An 18889-nucleotide genomic window follows, 5' to 3' on the forward strand; every position below is an offset into this window, starting at 1 on the left:
AAGATGTTCTAAAATACTGGGAAACAGAAAAGCATAAAGGCTCCATCAGTGTCCTAAATTACCATCCTGGGCTCCTAGATGGAAACCCAGTAGAAAAGGAGACATCATGAGTGGAGGAGGTGGAGCTGAGACCACAGGAAAATCAAGGTGGCTGCCGTTCACAGGAAAGGCACATAAGGAAAGGTTGAAACAAGATAGAACCCTGGAGCCCTTTTGAGATCCACCTTGAGTACTAACACTACTTTGTGGTGTGTGAGTATGGATGTCAGGTGGGAAGAGAGAAGTGGGGGAGAGGGGAGAGAGATGAAGTTTCCTGAGGTGAGAAAGCATACTCCACCCATGCAACGTTACACATGTACTGGCCATCTGCACTAGCAAGCACTTCATTTTAAAGCCCATTGGGTATTATTTAGGGAGGTCATCACTCCACTGTAGGTAATTAAACATCTTTATGTTAAATACTACTTTGGTCCTATCTGCCACATCTTTAAATGTTTGAAGATATGAAAGCATCAAACTGCTAATTCATGTTAAAATTGTCTCATGGCAGAGACCAAGAATTTTTACAGGAATGCAAAAATATCCATTGATACCCCAAATAAATTTTCCAGAATTCAGTTGAGGATTTTCAGAACTTTAAACAGGAAAAAATGCTATATAAGTTCAAAATATTAATTAGAGATAGCCACAGTGTCTGATATAAAAAATACACAAGATGGAAAAACAGCAAATTGGGCAGTATAGCAAAATATCCACTTGAAGATAGTGATAGAGAAACTATGCAGTCTGGCATAGAGAAACTTATTTTAAAACTTGATTGGAACTACAAAGACTCAAAATATCTTTGAAAAGCAAACCAAAGACAGAGTGGGAACATGATCCTCCATAAAACCTAATATAAAACTACAATAGTTCAGAGTTTCTCTGTGGAAGTTTCTCCTGGCTGTCTTGGAATTTACTCTGTAGATCAGGCTGGCCTTGAACTCACAGAGATCCACCTGTCTCTGCCTCCAAAGTACTGGGATTAAAGGTGTATACCATGACTGCCTGGCTGAGCAAGTGATTTTTGACAAAAGTGCCAAGTCAGTTTAGCAGAGATTCCCTAAATGGTTTTGAAATGGTTACCTTTCTATGTACACAAAACGGAATGCATACAACTAACATTTCATGTTCATATTTATTTATGATGGGCATTGGGCACAAAGGAATGCAGACAGCTACATAACTTTGGGAGGCAACATGGGGGGGAATCCAAAGTACTTTTTTAAAAGGTAGTGTAGATGCTACACCAAAAGCATTAGGTCTAAAAAAAGAAGAAATAAGTAATAAGTTTTGCTTCATCATATTAAAAACATTTACTTTAGACCTGTTATCAGATAGGAAACCAGCTCTAGAAAATGTCAAAAACTTGTACCCATCACACATAAAGACCACTTCAGACTCTGCAAGACAACAACCAACTGGGCTAGAGAGATGACTTAGTGGTTAAGAATGTGTGCTGTTCTATTAGAGTGTCCAGGTTCAATTCCCAGCACCCAAATTATCTGTTCCCCTACGTGGAGATCTGACTCCTCGGTCCTCTGTGGGAAATGCCCATAATTTTTTTTAAAATTTTTTTTAAGAAAACAAACAACCTGGAAAATGAAAAAAAAGCAAACAAAAAAGAAAGGAAGAGGATGAAGCATCTGAGGATTTCAGTACTCATTTCATGAAAGAAAGGCACAGAAGAAAAGCAAAACCACAAAAAGGATGCTTTGCATCATTAGTTGTTTGAAACCTACAGCAAAGAAACTTATCAGCAAGGCCTACACAAAGACTAGCCATGCTAAGCTTTATCAGCAGCAGAAGGAAGGAACTGGGAAGGGCAACAGTGAGACAGAGGTCAGGCTCCTCTGCAACTGCCCACGACCTTCTTCTTGAGTGCACCCTGCACTTTTCCATCCACTCCTGTCTTCCCATCTCTTCCAATTACATCTGTCTTAGCCACTACATCTACATTACTCAGTCATTAAATACACTTCAGCATTGAAAATCTTGTTCCTTGATTTGAGATGTGTTTCTGGTACCTTAATTTGACTAACAAACTATCTTGGTAATATAAAAACCCCAAAGAAGTCTGAAGTGCAATCATTCACAGAGGTTTCTGGTAAACTTTAAAGATGAATTAACTTCACAATACAACTTTGAAGGTTGTATTCTATTGGAATACAAGATTGTTTGTTTGGAAATCTCAATTATATCTCTTAAATCCCAACCTCGGTTTCCATGGAAATATTGCATAATAAGTCTTATACTTAATGCATTCCTACCTATTAGGTAATTTCTTTATGTTATGTGATGTGCAAAAAGTTTATTTGACCCCAGTTTTATGAATAATTTTGAGTATCTTGCAGCTTTCCAATGCCAATAGCTACATACAATACAGAATGGTAGCTCTAGCTTAGTCATGACGGCTGAAGATTCCTAGTAAGAAACTAAAACAAGAAAGAGCTGACAGCCACTTCATACCTGAGCCTCCTCCTGCTGCTTCTTCAGCTGCTCCAGCATCTGCTGAAACTCCGCCTCTTTCTGCTCAGCCTCCTCTAAGGTGGCCTGATTCTGCTCCTCATAGGCCATGGCCACCACAGCCAGGATCAAGTTCACCAAATAAAATGAGCCCAAGAAAATCACCAGAACAAAAAATATCATGTAGGTCTTCCCAGCTGCACGTAATGTCTAGTATAGAAAAACAATAATTTAATTGATGTTTTAATATAATATCCCCAAATAAAAATCACACTACAATAGCTAGATTATCAGGAAATCCATGATTTTTAATATCTAACTTTTTGACCAAGTAAGATTTGGTGTTAAATGAGCAAATATCTATACATTAACGTATCAATCAGATCATCAGCAGTATGACTCCTGTGCCATTTGACATAAAAACATTTCAAGATAATACTTGTTTGACTATATCAAAGTAATGTTATAAGGGTTCCTAATGCAGGACAATGCTATAAATGGCGTGCTCCCTCAATTTCTACAGATTCAGCTAAATGACTTTCACATAAGAAATTCTCCAGACATGTACTTTCATAATAGGAGTATGCTCCTGAACATATATGAATGTAAATGCTCCATGTAAGAAACTCTCAATATGGTTTTTTGTTATCTAGCCCTAGATATCTATACTTCCAGAAAAAAACCCATAGCAGAGGGCCTTTTATCTAAGAAACTTTCTATATTGTTTGCAAATGTGCATTTCTATATGAAAGAGATGGGGGTGGGGGAGAGATAGGGAGGAAAGGGGGGAAAAGGGGGGAGGAGGAGAGAGTGGAGAGGATTGTAGGTGCATCTACTCTAATATTACTACCTTCATATCCCTGAATGTTATAAATCAATACTTGGAATTTGTATAAGTTCATCAACACAAATCCTACTCATATAAATTTAGTTCATACCAACTGGTAAAGGTTCTCCCAGTAATCCTGAGTCATGAGTCGAAACAGAGATAAGAAGGCCCAGCTGAATGTGTCAAAGCTTGTGTAGCCATAGTTGGGGTTTCGCCCAGCCTTCACACAGATGTACCCTTCTGGACATTGTCTGTGAAAAAAAGAAACAATGTAGGGGTGTCAGAGGAAGTGCAGCTATTCCCACCAATCACTCCTTTTTTATAGAAATTGTCAAAAGCCAAAGTTATTATCTATGATGAGGCTTTCATTCCCAGAACATTTTAGCAGATTGCTCACAGGTGAAATTTGTTAAGAGACGCCAGCAGAAAATGGGAGAACAGGGGAGTCAAATTTATGGCCATTTGGAAAGGTGATAGTATAGCAACCAGATATTCCCCTGCCCCGATGTCATCATTATGCAGTCTTTACCAAGTGGGAAGAATCAAGAATTTAAAATTAAGGAGAAAGTGTCGGCAGGTGGGAAGGAAGCAAGCTGGTCTATTAGCCAGTTCCGTGGAGCTGTCTGAAATAACCGCATATCTTAAAACTCAGTTTTATAACTATGACGACAGTAGAATGTCCTGCATCATGATGCTTGGGTCTTAATGTCAGTACATCATCCTTAGCTACGATCTTTACTTGTAAGTCCTCAGTTTTGCCTTAGCACCCTACTGTCCCAGGTAGTTGACACTGACATTTTCCTGCCTTCCTAGATCCTACTAATCTTTTTCTAATTCCCAAGAGAACACTAGAATTGGGCATTCCTCTAATTAGCCCCGATTCTTTATTCCTTTTATGAGACAGGGTTTCTTTGTAGCTTTGGACCCTGTCCTGGAACTAGCTCTTGTACACCAGGCTGGCCTCGAACTCACAGAGATCCGCCTGCCTCTGCCTCTGCCTGCCAGGTGCTAGGATTAAAGGTGTGTGCCACTACTGCCTGGCTCCTCTTAAGGAGAACAGTACCAGAAATCAAAGTCTAGGTGGCAACTGGTGTTTATTGACGCTCAGCTATCAGTACTTCTGGGCCCCTGGGGTGATGGGACGAGAAAGTATTTGTGTGCATTCTGACTTACAGCACGCACACACGTAAACATATAAATATCTCTACATGTAGTCATTTGTGTTTCTATTTAGCTTCACATCCCCTACCTCATACTCTAAACCCTCAGCACCACGACCATACTAGACCTCGCCTGACACTTGCCTGTCACTTGTCACTCTCCCAGTGAGCAGCCGGGCTCTCTCCATCCCTCTCCATTTTCTGTTGTTCAACACCAGTGTATAGCACAGGGGCTTTGAGATTGGCCATCCATGCTACTGTGGGCAACACTTTATTGCTAGGCAACTGCTCCTTTCTCTCTGCTGTCACAGACTCTGCTCATATCCTAAAGTTAAGACCTTTGCCCACTTCTCTTCTTAGCTCACATTCTTGAGATAGTTTCATATATTTGTGCTCTCTTTAAATTCTTTTGTCATAGTTTTTTTTAATTTCATTTCATCTTGGGATCCCCAGATCTCCCAATGAGTTTTAAAGTTTGCATCAATTATTTTCCCCTCTATGTTGCATGACTTGACAAATACTTAATATATATATATATATATATATATATATATATATCTTATACAGTACTGTTCCCACCTTAAATATACTGTGCTCTTCACCTAGTTCACTCCCCATCCAGAGTTCCTTTAAACTCTGATCTTTTGTTCATCTTTGCTGTTTTGTCCTTTTCAGACATCGTGTGATTATAATCTTGGGAGTGTATGGCTCTTTCAGGTTGATATTTTTTCCTTTCTCACTTATGAACACTATTTTCAGATTCATTTATCACTTAACAATATTAAGTTATATGTGCTTATAACAGTTTATGTGTCTATTTAGATATACAAAGACACCTTGGGTGTTTCCAGTTTGGACTGATTTATGTATACAGCTGAGGAAAATAGTAACTTGCGGATTTCTGTGTAAGTGTATTGTCTAATTAGTTGGCTCTCTATCCAGCCTTGTGGTGGTGTGGCTTATTTATTTTCTAAGAATTTTACAAATACTCTTACCATGATCACCTATAGTTCAAAGACTGCACTTCCTAGAGAGGTAGCTACTCTTATTATTTACACATAAGGCATTTCTCCAATCTTTCTGTGTTTGTTTTTGTTTTTGATTTTTAGAGACAGGGTTTCTCTGTAGCTTTGGTGCCTGTACTGGAACCAGCTCTTATAGACAAGGCTGGCCTCGAACTCACAGAGATCCACCTGCCTCTGCCTCCCAAGTACTGGGATTAAAGACGTGCACCACCACCGCCCAGCTTCTCCCACCATTTTAATATAAAATTTCCACATCTTAATTATATTGTCATTATTGCTATATCTTTCTTACCCTGCATCAGAGCCATTTCCACACAGCAGAGGGTCTTTCTGTCCATCCAAAACATAAAAGTGGCCTGTTGATATAACAATAATCAATTTGATTTCATATGAAATTCCATTTACTTTTAAAACACAGTGGAGTTGGGGGCTGGTGTAATGAGATGACTCTGGGTAAACATGCTTGCTTCTGGCCTTGAGGACCTGAATCTGATCCCCAGAACACACATGGCAGAGCAACTGACTCCCATAATTCCTCTGACCTCTTTGTATGTGCTGTTTTACACAGGTGCACTCCCCCCACCCCCATATTTTTATTGATTTATTTGCAATAAAATTTGTAAAGAATTCATCAGAGTTTGATGTTATTTCCAAAAGTTCACCAATAAAGTCTACCCAGAAAGTGACTTCGTGTATAGAGTCGGAATTGTTTATAGTTGAAAACTCCCTCCGCAACACTAAGGCAATGTTTCTTACTGTCATCTGCGATGTAATCCTTCCAGTTGAACGTGCTCACTGTTACATTCACAAATGTCCCATTGGAGTCCATTGTGCCGTTGAAGTAGGAAGTAGTGTTGGTTTCAAAAGCAGAATCACTCGGGGGCCACTGCAAGCATTTATTTCTCAAGTTGCCCATGAAGAGCTGCAGCCCGATTAGCGCAAAGACACTGAGACAGAACACAGTGAGGATCATGACGTCAGACAGCTTCTTCACCGACTGGATCAGGGCCCCCACGATGGTCTTTAAACCTTTGGAGAGAGAACTATATGTCAGCTGAGGGATAGTGTGATATGTGACAAGATTTCTTCTTAGTTGAGGCATACATTCTACATAGCCCATGAATGGCAGCTCAGCTACATGGACATAGAAGCTTTATGGACAGCCTCACGACTTGGGAAGACATGGAGGGCTGAGTTTCTATATGAACATCATGCTGCCAGAAGGGTCTGAACCACTGTCCGCCAATCTTCAGGAAGTCCTGCCTGTGTGATATCGTATTGCCACAAACATGTAGGAAACTCAATTGTGGATACTTTTTCTTTCAATCACTGTGTTTTATGAAGATATTTCTCCCAACCCATTCTTTATGCCAGCCTGCCGGAAGCAGTGATTAAAAGGCAAAGGGAATTTCGGGGCTGTAAAGATCCCATGCCACACACATGCTGCTCCACAACCTTTCCTCCTTTATAAAGGGTGATCTATTTTTGGAATAGATCTCGAGCACATGGTAAAATACAAGGCAGTTAGTAAAGCCATTGAGAGCAAAGCTTCATGAGGATGCAGAAGAGAAGACATACATCTTAAATGCAAGAGAGGGGTTACGACAACACTCATCAATGAGATGTCGATGTCTCATGCAACTTTCTGTTAAACTCAGAGGCTGACTTTATGAATAAATTGAAATTGCTAACATTGTAAGGAACCGAACTAACACGGAAACACTCTCTGGCATTCTCGAATGTGGCAGACCTGAATAACAAGCAGCAAGGCCGATGGTGGGTTTGCAACTCCAATATTATTAGGGTAGGTTTAAAGTCAGCCTCGGTGTTTAACCTAGCTCTCACCTGGAATGACTGAAATGGTTTTCAATGCCCGGAGAACTCTGAACGTTCTCAACGCTGAGACATTGCCCAGGTCCACAAACTCTGTCACATATCTGTAATGGGGAGTTCACACACAAACACAATAACACACAAGAAAAGTTGGAGATATAAGGGCCTACCACCTTACACCAGTTTCTTCTTACCTGGGATTACAGAAATAGTTTTCAGAGCTCGCAAGACTCTGAAAGTTCGAAGGGCTGAAACATTGCCTAGGCTTACAAATTCTGTTACATACCTGTAGGATTAAATCAGAGTTACAGATAGTTTTGGCAAAGTTCATTTTAAGTAACTACTGCTGGGTTGGCGTCTAGAGCCCCTGGAGATATACACAAACAAAATTGATAGGAAGCTCAGGGTGCCAAAGATGAAAGCTGCCCTTAAGGAAAAAAAATATTGCTTTATTTCAATGCAATTTTCATTTATATAAAGATGATTATTTGCAAAAGTTATCACAGCACAGCAGTCTCTATTAACTTGTGGTTAATGAGTAACTTGGTTTTGATGAAGAAGATGGCAGGATATGAAGTCACTGCAGTTATTGCTCAAAGACTATGGGACAATAAAATAATCCCATGTGTTGCCGATTTGCTAGACCTATCTACCTTTCGATATTCAGTTTAATGCCTATTATCATAATGTATATGTCATAGAGTTGAGTTGACTAGTGAGAAAGCTCTGTATTCAAAACGTATCTTAGCTTGATGTATATGACGAGTATTTTCAGTCGTTTGAATTTATCAGATAAAGATAAATTACTCACGCCATGACGATGACACTGAAATCCAGCCAGTTCCATGGGTCACGAAGGAATGTGAAATCTTCTAAGCAGAACCCTCTTGCCAAAATCTTTATAAGGGATTCAAAGGTATAGATCCCAGTGAATGTATACCTAGGAAAAGCAGCCAAGGCCAAGTCAGCAACAGTCGAGAGGAAGTAAAGCCGATAATTTTGAGCATGGCAAACCCTAACTTTTTCTTTTAATCTTCCAAAACTTGGTTTCTTTTTGTACTTAACCAAGAATCTTAATTTAATAATTCTTATTAGACTGAGTGAAGGATTAAACTAAAGAGACAATAATATATTTGTCATGAATATATTCTTCAAAACTGTTGATGCTAAACTACCTATGTTTTAGAACAATAACTTACTGGAAGAGTTGGGGGTGAATATGATCAAAATACCCTGTATGAAGTTCTCAAGGAGTTAATAAAGGCATTCATAAAAGGAATAGCAGTTTCCCATATTTAGTAGATTATCATTGCTTGAGCTCATGGAGTATCCACAGAAGTAGAATGTCAGCCTTACGGGCAGTGTTCTGCTAGTGGACAGGTGAAAATTATCAGCCAGATTTTAACCGTCCGTAGTCACACTGTAGGTGTCTTCTTTGACAGCCGTCCCAATGAGGATTCATGCACCTTTACTGAAATATTTGCATTCAAGTTTTCTAATGGCTAAACTCATTTAAGCTTATTATAGTAGACTGAAACTAGATTTTGTTTTTTATTCTTGCGTCAGGTATAGAATTTTAAAACTGCCCCCATCTGTCTCTGTGTCTCCTTCAGGTATACATTTATGATCCCATAAAATGTATTCATTGTCTAGGATCTGGTGTCTGTATTTGCCTGAAATCCTTAGAGCACAGATACACTAACCTCTAACTTTGTATTCAAACTTGCTTGAATTTCTTCTCTCAGCTTTCAAAGGGGGAACAGCTCTTGAGTTTGTGGGCTATCAATGCGCCCTAGCCCATTTCTCTGAGTGATGACAATTGAAGTTATTTATGTTTCCTCCAAAAATAGTGGCGCGTGCTTGTTTTTAAACACCATGTTCTTGAAAAGTACAATCTGAGCTTATTTTTCAGAGCATTTCGTCTAAGTCATAGAAGCATTTGATTTTCTTATGGCAACTCATTGTGTTTTACAGCCTACAGATCATTTCTATGTGTGAAGTAGTAGGATCAGTGCTGTGAACGGCTTGTCGTGAGATGTTCCCTCATAGGGAGGAACAAAGAAACAGATGCAGAAATCATCACATTGAGTACATTTTCCTCTATCCTCCACCCCTACCAGGCTCAAGTGGTTACAGGAGCAGTAAGTATAATTGCTAATTACAAAGTAGCTGAGTATTGAGAAGAGATGCATTTTACCACGCTATACGTGTATGGACTTGTATTTTAGTTTGGATGTTTGCATACTATATGAAGTTACCGCTTCGTTCACCTCAGAACTGGGGTATCTTATTGCTTTCTCTTTTCCTTGGAGTCCATATATATTTGCTTTTGTTTGGTTTCACTTTTTAAATTTTTTTTTAAAAAAAATTTTTTTTGCAGTGACAACCACTCTTTTGCTTGTTTCCCTACCACAATGCAAAACTACTACAGGTAGCTGAATAGAAAAGCTGCACAGTTACTCAACAGACAGCGCGGACTGTTTTTACAGTGTGTATAGCATCTCTAAGTTTCCCTTAAAAAGAGACACTCAATGCTAGCCACATGTTTGTCTTCCAAAAGACGCAGGTTGTGTTCTTTACTCCAGTCCCAGGGCATGCAGCACCCTCTTTTGACCTCCTCAGGCACAACATACACATGGTGTGCACACATGTGTGCAGGCAAAACACTCATACACATAAATAAAATAAAAATAAAATAAACATAAAAATAAGATAAAAAGATTCATATCCAAATATTGCCTTTACTTAACTTTTAGTGTTAAAATGAAGTGAATTTTGTAGGAGCCTAAATGACTCTATTATAGGAGTCTTATAGGAAAATGTTTTATACAGTAGCTTTTGTAACTGTTTCCATTTTGTTGGCTGTACATCATAAATGGTACCTGGTATTTCCCGTTGAAAGAGCTGCCTTAACCTATGAACAGGATCCACTATGGCAATACCATCTAGGAAGTATTTTAAAATGTTCCAAATGATCCTTTGCCAAAATATAAATCACTGACAAATGCTGGCTTAGAATGGCACAGTACACTTTCTTAGCAACCTCTGAAAGGGCTAATAATAAAAATTGATGTTTAGGCATCGTTCTCAAAACTATAGAATCAAAAGACAGAAGCGTTTTCCTTGACTTCAAAAGGTGGGAGCCCCAAGTCAGACCATTACCACCAAGGGATTGCCAGAGAAACAGAATATGTTTTCTTCATTCCAAGAAGCTGGTCTTACTTACTCTACATTCTTTGTCCAGTCTGGAGGATTACTCAATGTCATAAACACGCAGTTGGTCAAAATCGTGCACATGATGAGCATGCTGAATAAAGTAGGTTGCAGTTAAGGAATAAGTGTCAATAGACACATAAAACCCTCCCAACACAAAAGATGCAAAAGCCCAAGTTAGCCGTGAAATGAATTTTACTTAGCTGGGTTAAGACAAAGGTTAATGAGAAAGGCCAGATCCTTTCTTATGGTCTGGTATTTTTTCTAAAAAGTTTGCACAGGTTAGGAATTCCCTGATGAGCAGATGCTGCAGCAGGCTCACGGTGATGACAGCAATGGCACCCATTCCTCTCTCAGGTACAGCAGAGAGAGGGGGTGTGGCTTTGTGCTAGCCACGTGCTGTCATTGGCTATTCTCTAGGAACATTACTCTTGCTATTTCGATACAGATTTCACTACAGGGAAGTTCATGTGACAGATAATTTTATTTTAAAATATAAACACTTTCTGACATCAAACTTCAGAATGGAGAATCCATATGTACTTCAACAGGTTATCTCCTATTTTCTGTGTCCATAGGATAATGTATTTTCCTTTATATATGCCTGTTTCAAATTTTTCTACGGAAAATGCCCACTACTAAGCACCATTTTAAACCCATTTTGTTATTACTTTAGAATTTATCGTAATGTATGCCTAGTCTTCCCATCACAGGTATTTTTTATTATTATAATTTGCACATGTGTGTGTGTTATACTGGGAATCCATCCCAGCACCTTTAACGTGCTGAGCTACTATTTTACCACTGAGTCACAACCCAGGCTCAAAAGGAGTTTGAAGGTTGATGACTTCTTGACATAATGTTATCCAAGTACATAGATATAGCCTAGCTACTTGAATATTTACAGAATGAAGAAAAGAAACGAGAAGCAAGAAAGGAATGGTGGATGTGGGGGAAGGGGGAAAGGGAGGAAGGGGAGGGGAAATGGACATAAATTTGCTGAGGCAATTAAGACACGAATTTTGGAGTATCTGTCAATATGTATAGTGACACTAACTATATATATATATATATGTATATATAGTATATACACTATAATAACTGTAATAGGCTAAACCTCTTTAGCAATAATAAATGGTTGAGTTGAAGCTAGTAACGGGCAAAGGATTTGCTTTCATTTCTGTTACACAATATGATCCAGTGACACACTTGCTAGCATTACTTCCTATGTGATTCTAGAGCCATGATAATAATTTTATGACAAACTTGTTATATAGATAACAGACGGCCAATGGAAACCAATCCCTTAAACTAACAGTGTTACTATTCTCTGCAAATTATAAATATTAAACCACGAGAAAAGGCATTTCATTGGAAATCAACCGCTGGAAACAGCATCTGGACAATTCGCGTGAAAAGGATATGAATGGACCAAAATCTTAATAGCGATTTTCCTAACGGGGTTTAGCGGAGTTAAAATGTACAAGGCGGAGGTGGCACTGAATCGAAAGATCGCCTTCCCTTTATTCAACACCACAAAAGTCTGAAAAAGAAAACACAAGGGACATTACTGAGTTAGACACGCGGGCTTACGTGAAGCATTTGCAATGCGCACCAAGAACTTTTACCTGATTTGTTCAAATGTGTTTGTTTAGATGAGTTGGAACTTAACAAATACCCTGTTTTCTTCTAGATACAGGCTACGTGTTTCTCCTCTAAGCATATAGCCACAATAAAGGTGCATTTGGCCAGTATGTGGTCTGTCTCTAAGCCTCTAAACTTGTTGATATAAACTGATAGCCCTACGCATTTTTTAATCAAATTATACAGCCTTACAGAGTTCATTTTCTATTTGAGGCTTGCCATCTGTCTCCAGCTTCGGTAACTTCTCAGATTATTTCATGTGCATAACTGTTAAAATAATCTTTTCTAATAGTTCAGTCGTATCAAAGTGCTAACCCTAATTTTGCAGTGGCCTTCCTTCATCTCTGTGGCATCTTTTTTTTTTTTTTTGATTGAAGACATTTCGATAAGTCATAGAAACTGATTTTGTGGGCAGAGAAGGACCTGATTTGTAGCTTAGGCTAAGAAAAAGACAGCTGCACTGAAAATTCATCTTAAATACATGACCGCAAAGGTCACGCCACAGTTCAAGTCTATGATCTGGAGCGTGCAATAATCACCTTAACATTTAAGCTATGCAGACCCATGACTACCTGTCAATCCCCCAGGATGGATCATTCTTTATTTTTTACCACTAGAGTCATCACTGCTGCAGCCACTGAATCCACTTGTCAGTCCCACTCAGAGCCTGTCAGTCTCACCGAGCTGTGACTCTGGTGAGCATGCTCACAGAATCAAGGACGAAGGCTCCACCTGCAGAGAGTCTGCCCCTATCCAGGTAAGCCCATCTATCCATCAGCCCCCTCTGTTCAAAAGGGAGTTTAGAAAACACCTCCTTGCTCAAATAATTGTCAATAATTGAATTTTGGAGAGGGGCAGACATTGAGGTATTTTAAACATTCTCCTCAGGTAATTCTAACACTCAGGCAGTTGTATGATTCAATCCTTTTTTTCATTCTCAAAACCCAGATCACCTCCCAGCTCCCATTTTCCTAGATAAATCGCACCACCTTCTCATAATTCCCTAGCCCTTTTCTCTTGCCAACAGGTCTTCGTATATTACTCTGCACTCTTCATACGTTGCTTGTAATAGCCATCAAGTAGCAATTTCCACGTCGGGCTCCTTTCCGGGAGAACCTGGTTAGATGTTTTCATAAGCGACCGAGCACAAAGAGCCTGCAGCCTATGGTTGCCTTTCTCCCACAGTATTTAATAGTGCTGTTTGCAAATAAACACTTGTGCTAATTAAATATGGGTTTACCTTGAAGGCGCCGTTCACCTTCACGACATCTGTTGTAGGTACTTAATAACATGTTTGCTCCCTTTAACTAAGGCCACATCCATCCATACACAGTGACTAGCGACGCACTCTGTTTGAAGAGGCAGGCGGGAGTGTTTATACTGTGAGCAGAGAGAGCAGGGACAGCAAGCCATCCTCTCTCCACCTTCCTGTGTTTGCGACCATGGAGCCGACCATTACTAGACCAACCACTTTCAATGAACTGCGCTCTCTAAATTCTAAGAGGAAGGCAAGAAAACTATCCCTTGCTAGTATCTGGAGTATCTGCAAGTGATCCTGCACCTTGCTAAGCCTGCCCTTGAACTTCAAAAGCATTAGTGGATCGTCCAGCATCCACAGTCAAGCAATCAAGAGCCATTTAGGCATCAACATCAGCCACGGTGTGTAAAAGTTCCCAATAATTTGAAGTGCATTAACTCACGAGCTTTGAAACAATTTCCCTGAAAAAAAAAAGCAGTTTCTACGTGCAACATTAGAAGGGAGTTTTATTATGAAATATCTCTAAAAATCTAGGAAGTGGGGATGAACAGTCCTTTAAAGCATGAAAACTTTGTCTGGGCCAGCAAGGTGACCCTGTCTGTGCGTGCTAGTGGATCCTGGGCTGCTGAGTGTGGTACATCCGCCCCGAATTTACAGCTCAGGTACAGGACAGAACCGAAGAACACACACCCCGAGCGCTGAGTAACAAGGAGGAAAATTCTATCACTCTACGTAGTGACTGAGTTCCATGGAGATGTTTGAAATGTGGAGCTTTCTCATGCTGTTGAATGTTGTACCTACCCCAAAAATGACATGAGGACACAACAGGTGGCTGGGTGGTGGCTAAAGAACACCAGCCCTAAAGTCAGGTTTCTAAGTAATAAGCAGTGAGGCACCTTGAAAAGGTTTGATGCATAGTGCCAAAATCCTTGCAAACCCTGTGGCCTGTTTGTGGCAACAGTTAATTTCTACTCTGGAACGCTGCTTCCTTCTTTTCTGCTGGGTGAATACTCATAAGCTCACTGAAATTCTTGGCATTGTGAAGGAGCTGCATATTACACCTCAAGGCAGCAGGGCCGCATCAAGCACTGAGTAAAAAAAAAGAAAAAAAAATGTTGCAACTAATCTTGGAGAATCCTTCTTGACATTCACTGCCCCTGCAGAGAGTTTGATCAGCGGTCAAGAGCTCTAGCTGGGTCTGCTCTAGCTGGGCAGACTAGGCTCAAAGCCTTGGTCTGCCACTGATGGAAAGTGACCCTGGTCAGTTAAGGAACTGCTCTTGGCTTTCCTTTCCCATCTGTAGACTGAAGCTAACAATAGTAACTGCCTCCCTGGCTCACTGGTATGAAATGAACTGGAGTATCCAAGTGGCTCCTCACATAGGGTGAGCCCAACAAATGTTAGCTATTATTATCACACCACTATTTTTAAGCCGTTAACCTGGCCAACTTAAATGCCATTAAGATACGTTGTGGTATTACTCATCTAGTTATATTAGTTTCTAAGATACATCACTAATTAGTGACAGCAAATCGTTACCTGAGGCCCCACAGCTCCATGCCGCCTTTTACATACCTTGTCATAGAGTGGCATGGCTTCGTGCTACGGTAAAATTCTCAGTTCATGCATTAGCTCCTCCCTTTGGCTCCTAAGAATCACACGTCACTTTCCTGAAAGTAGCTGCTTAAATCCTCAGCCTCAGAGATATTTCATAAATGAAGCCAGGGCAGGCAGCAGTAAAGGGGCTGTCCAGAGCCCTCGCTATGGTTCAGAATCACTGCCAGTGAATCATGACCCGAGTATGGTTTCCACTTGGAGTGAGAAATGCCTGTCCCTTCCAGTGCACAGAGAACAGGTCTGTTTTCTAGTGCCAGATTCACATGAACCAAGCTTGGATGCCTGGCCTGTAACCTCAGATGCCAATCAATATACAATAAAATGGGTATGTTATTTTTCTCATGTGGAAAAGAATTGTAGTGATGCTTGTCCCACAGGAAATCTTTGAGAAAATAAATTATGGACAGAAGAGTCCTTGTTGAACATGGAGTCCAAACAGCTTACTTCATTTAATTGGTGGGGGAGGGTATTAATATCATCTCTTAGGTAGCCTAGGGTAGTCCTTTCACAATGAGGTGATGTTGTCTTTGGGAAGGAAATTCTTTTAATGTAAGTAAACATAGCCCTTCATTGAATAATATCTCTATTTTTCTACTCCCCACCCCACCCAGCCATAAGAATAATCTAACTGTTTGCCTCCTTAAAAGAGGTAATAATACCTTTATCTTATCAAAGTAAAACATACTCTGTGTCCTTACAATAACTTTAAAAAAACATATACTTTGGGGTTTATAGCTCAGGCTGTACTTTTAGATCAGGCTGGCCTTGAGCTCACACTCCTTCTTGCTCTGTCTCTCAAGTGTGTGATAGCACGTTTGGCTGCCAGTGCATATTTTAGGCCAGAATTCCTCCAATGTCATTTTCCCAATTTCTGAGAGGAGTCACTTATTATTATTCATACTTTATAACAACAGAGTTTCCAAATCTCAAATATTTCTTGATCATCTCTGCAGTAAACACTGAAATTTATTTTCGAAACCTAAGAATGTATATTTAATTGGAAGCATATGGATGTATATTTAATGCCTTCCTTTCAAAAGGAAAGAACTTTTTAAAGTATTTATTTTATTTGTATGTATGTGTTTGTTTATGTGCATGCATGTGTGTGAGCATGCTCACAGGGGCCAGAGAGAGGGTCAGCGGTCCTGGAGCTGTCCTTGCTGACAGTTGTGAGCCTCCCGACGTGGGTGCTGTGAACCATTTCCAGTACTCCATAAGAACAGCAAGTGCTCTGAACCACTGAGTTGTCTCTCCATCCCCAGGATGAATAACTTCAAACTGTGTACTACTTAAAGGATGCAACATCCTCAACCACTGCCTTTAAAAAAAATTTCTATTTTGTCAAGTAAAAGTGTTTTGTTTCTTTCTTAATTCACAAGTCATCAACTCAAAATGATGGTAATCTTTACAAAGAACTGTTTTATTGTTGTGAAGGCAAGCTATAAATCGTGATTAAAAAGAGACAAAATATCCATTTAGGAATTTAAACAGTATCCTTTATTTATATTCTCTACGAGTTTCACGAAGTTGGTTTAACTATAGAAACTGTCTAATTCTGCCAGAACTACGAAGCTATTTCGAACGTCGGATAAACATAGACATTGTTCCTTTAAATTATGTGAGGATTATTATTGCTATTGTTATTATCCTCATTATTATTTTCTCCTCTAATCTTAATATTTCTTTCTTTGTGGCAATGTTTTAAGTATTTCTAGGTGGCTCTAGAATTTAGCTTAGGACAATTCCAGTGACGCCTGTAGAAGTTCCTAATCATATGCCAGGTCAGAGATAAAGACTAAAAATGTATGGCTAGGTAAACATGCATCTGCATAAATTATCTGTCTACAGGGAGAGATGTAGATCACTGTCTTCAAGAACACAGATGATTGTAAGAAACATCAAGCCAAGAATGAACTAAAAAATAAGTTGAACATCCACCCCCTTTCGCCCTCATGACTACAATTTTGCTGTCTATCAAGCAGTTAAATGGGTTAGCAATAGCAGATACTTATCTTCGCTGTCAACTTTAAGTTTCCCCATTCATCTTGATACTGTGAAATGGTAGAAGTTGTTTATGCTTATTCCTGTTATTTAACTTCGTATGAATCTTCTGTGTTTGCTTTACTGTGCTTCAAGATGTCTGACAGTAAAGAGTGCTATAGAATCCTTCACAAATGAAAATTACAATTCTCTAACCTACATAAGCCCTGCTTTGCACATCTAATTGGGCAATGCATTGGCCAAGTAAAATCAGCACTCACTTTCTTACTGACGTAGTAGGGGTCCAGGTCCTCCAGAGGCTCCGACACCATCTCTGGAGGAATGTCTCCATAGATAAATGGAAGGTTCTTCCCAGCTTCCAAGTCACTGTTCGGCTTTGGTTTCTTCTCATCGTCAATGTCTTGCTCTTTCTTGGGCTTCTTGGCTTTCTCTTCTGCAGCACGCTTTTCGATAGCAGCAAGAGATTCTCGCGTGAAAAGGCGGAAGCTCTCAGGTCCTGGGGGTACCAGCAGTGCCTGGGCCATCTTTTCATCCTGCACATTTAATTGCGTTTAGCTTCTTGCATAAGAATTGCCTAAGTGGACAGAAACCACACGTAAGTGTTAAGAAAGAGAAAGGCGGAGAGGGAATAAGAAAGAAACACCTGTGGCCATTGGCTTTGGGGAAAAGAAAATATTGTCCTATTTTGGTGATTAGTTACAAATTTTACTTGAGAAACAGCATCTAAAATGATTTTCTGATATTTCCAATATGCTTCAGTAATTTAAAATAATAAATTTAATAAACAGAGCAAAAGCCTGTTCTGAGTACTTATTAGCTTAATGTAGCCATTTTCAATGTATGCATATTTCAAATTATACACAATATATAAGGTCTATTGGTTGAAATAATAAAACATTAAAAATCATCTTTTCTGAGACCTTGAGTCCAAATGTATTATAGTACATTTTTGCTAACAGAATAATGACAGTAATGTTTGTCAATCAATTTAAGGGGTCATTTTCCACCGCACTTCCTGCATCACAATATATTAACTTCCCAAGTAAGTGTTGATAGCAGCACAGTTGTTGTGATACATGCCTGATCCATTACACTGCAGAATAGAGAAGAAATTTTGTCTAACCCAACCATGTTCTTGTTGTCAGCATCATTAACTGAATCACTGAGAAACATCTTGGCAGCAGTGGCTTAATGGAAGCCAGTGCTTTCAGAAAGACTTCTGTCTGTTAAAAATACATATGTATCTTCCTTTATTTATGTGTGTACATATGCACTACTGTTCATGTGTGGGTAAGTGTGCATGTGTGTGGATACGCATGTGTGTGCAATTATGCATGCACTTGTATGTCCATGTGTAGATGGAATGTACAATGTGCATGCACCTGTATGTCTGTGTGTGAGTGCATATGTGCATGCACCTGTATGTCTGTGTGTGAGTGTATATGTGCATGCACCTGTATGTCTGTGTGTGAGCGCATATGTGCATGCACTTGTATACCTGCATGTGGATGCAATGTGCGTGCACTTATATACCTGCATGTGGATGTAATGTGCACACACTTGTATATCTGTGTGTGGATGCAAATGTGCATGCACTTGTATACTTGTGTATGGATGCAAATGTGCACACACTTGTATACTCATGTGTAGATGCAAATGTGCATGCACTTGTCTACTCGTGTGTGGATGCAAATGTGCATGCACTTGTATACTCGTGTAGATGCAAATGTGCACACACTTGTATACTCGTGTCTGGATGCAAATGTGTGTGCACTTGTATACTCATTTGTAGATGCAAATGTGC

The 18889-nt window shown here is 39.6% G+C and overlaps 1 protein-coding gene across 10 annotated transcripts in view; it reads right to left on the reverse strand.

Annotated features, from left to right (window-relative positions):
- The window catches only part of Scn3a (sodium voltage-gated channel alpha subunit 3), a 106267-nt gene that overhangs the window by 58730 nt on the left and 28648 nt on the right, over positions 1-18889 (reverse strand). For 6 of the 10 annotated variants that reach the window (XM_026778813.1, XM_026778811.1, XM_026778810.1 and 3 more), the window contains 9 exons: positions 17346-17659; positions 11990-12108; positions 10579-10668; positions 8164-8292; positions 7365-7456; positions 6276-6548; positions 5812-5875; positions 3444-3585; positions 2509-2715 (listed from right to left, as the gene is read on the reverse strand). In XM_026778813.1, the coding sequence (XP_026634614.1) occupies positions 2509-2715; positions 3444-3585; positions 5812-5875; positions 6276-6548; positions 7365-7456; positions 8164-8292; positions 10579-10668; positions 11990-12108; positions 17346-17609 (1380 nt within the window). In that variant the 5' untranslated portion in view covers positions 17610-17659. Of the gene's footprint in view, positions 1-2508; positions 2716-3443; positions 3586-5811; positions 5876-6275; positions 6549-7364; positions 7457-7546; positions 7639-8163; positions 8293-10578; positions 10669-11989; positions 12109-17345; positions 17660-18889 lie in introns of those variants that run through there. The other 4 variants (XM_026778814.1, XM_026778812.1, XM_026778809.1 and 1 more) reach the window with 2 other exon arrangements.

The sequence above is a fragment of the Microtus ochrogaster genome, chromosome 4, assembly GCF_000317375.1.
Source record: "Microtus ochrogaster isolate Prairie Vole_2 chromosome 4, MicOch1.0, whole genome shotgun sequence".
In the NCBI taxonomy this organism is placed as follows: domain Eukaryota; kingdom Metazoa; phylum Chordata; class Mammalia; order Rodentia; family Cricetidae; genus Microtus; species Microtus ochrogaster.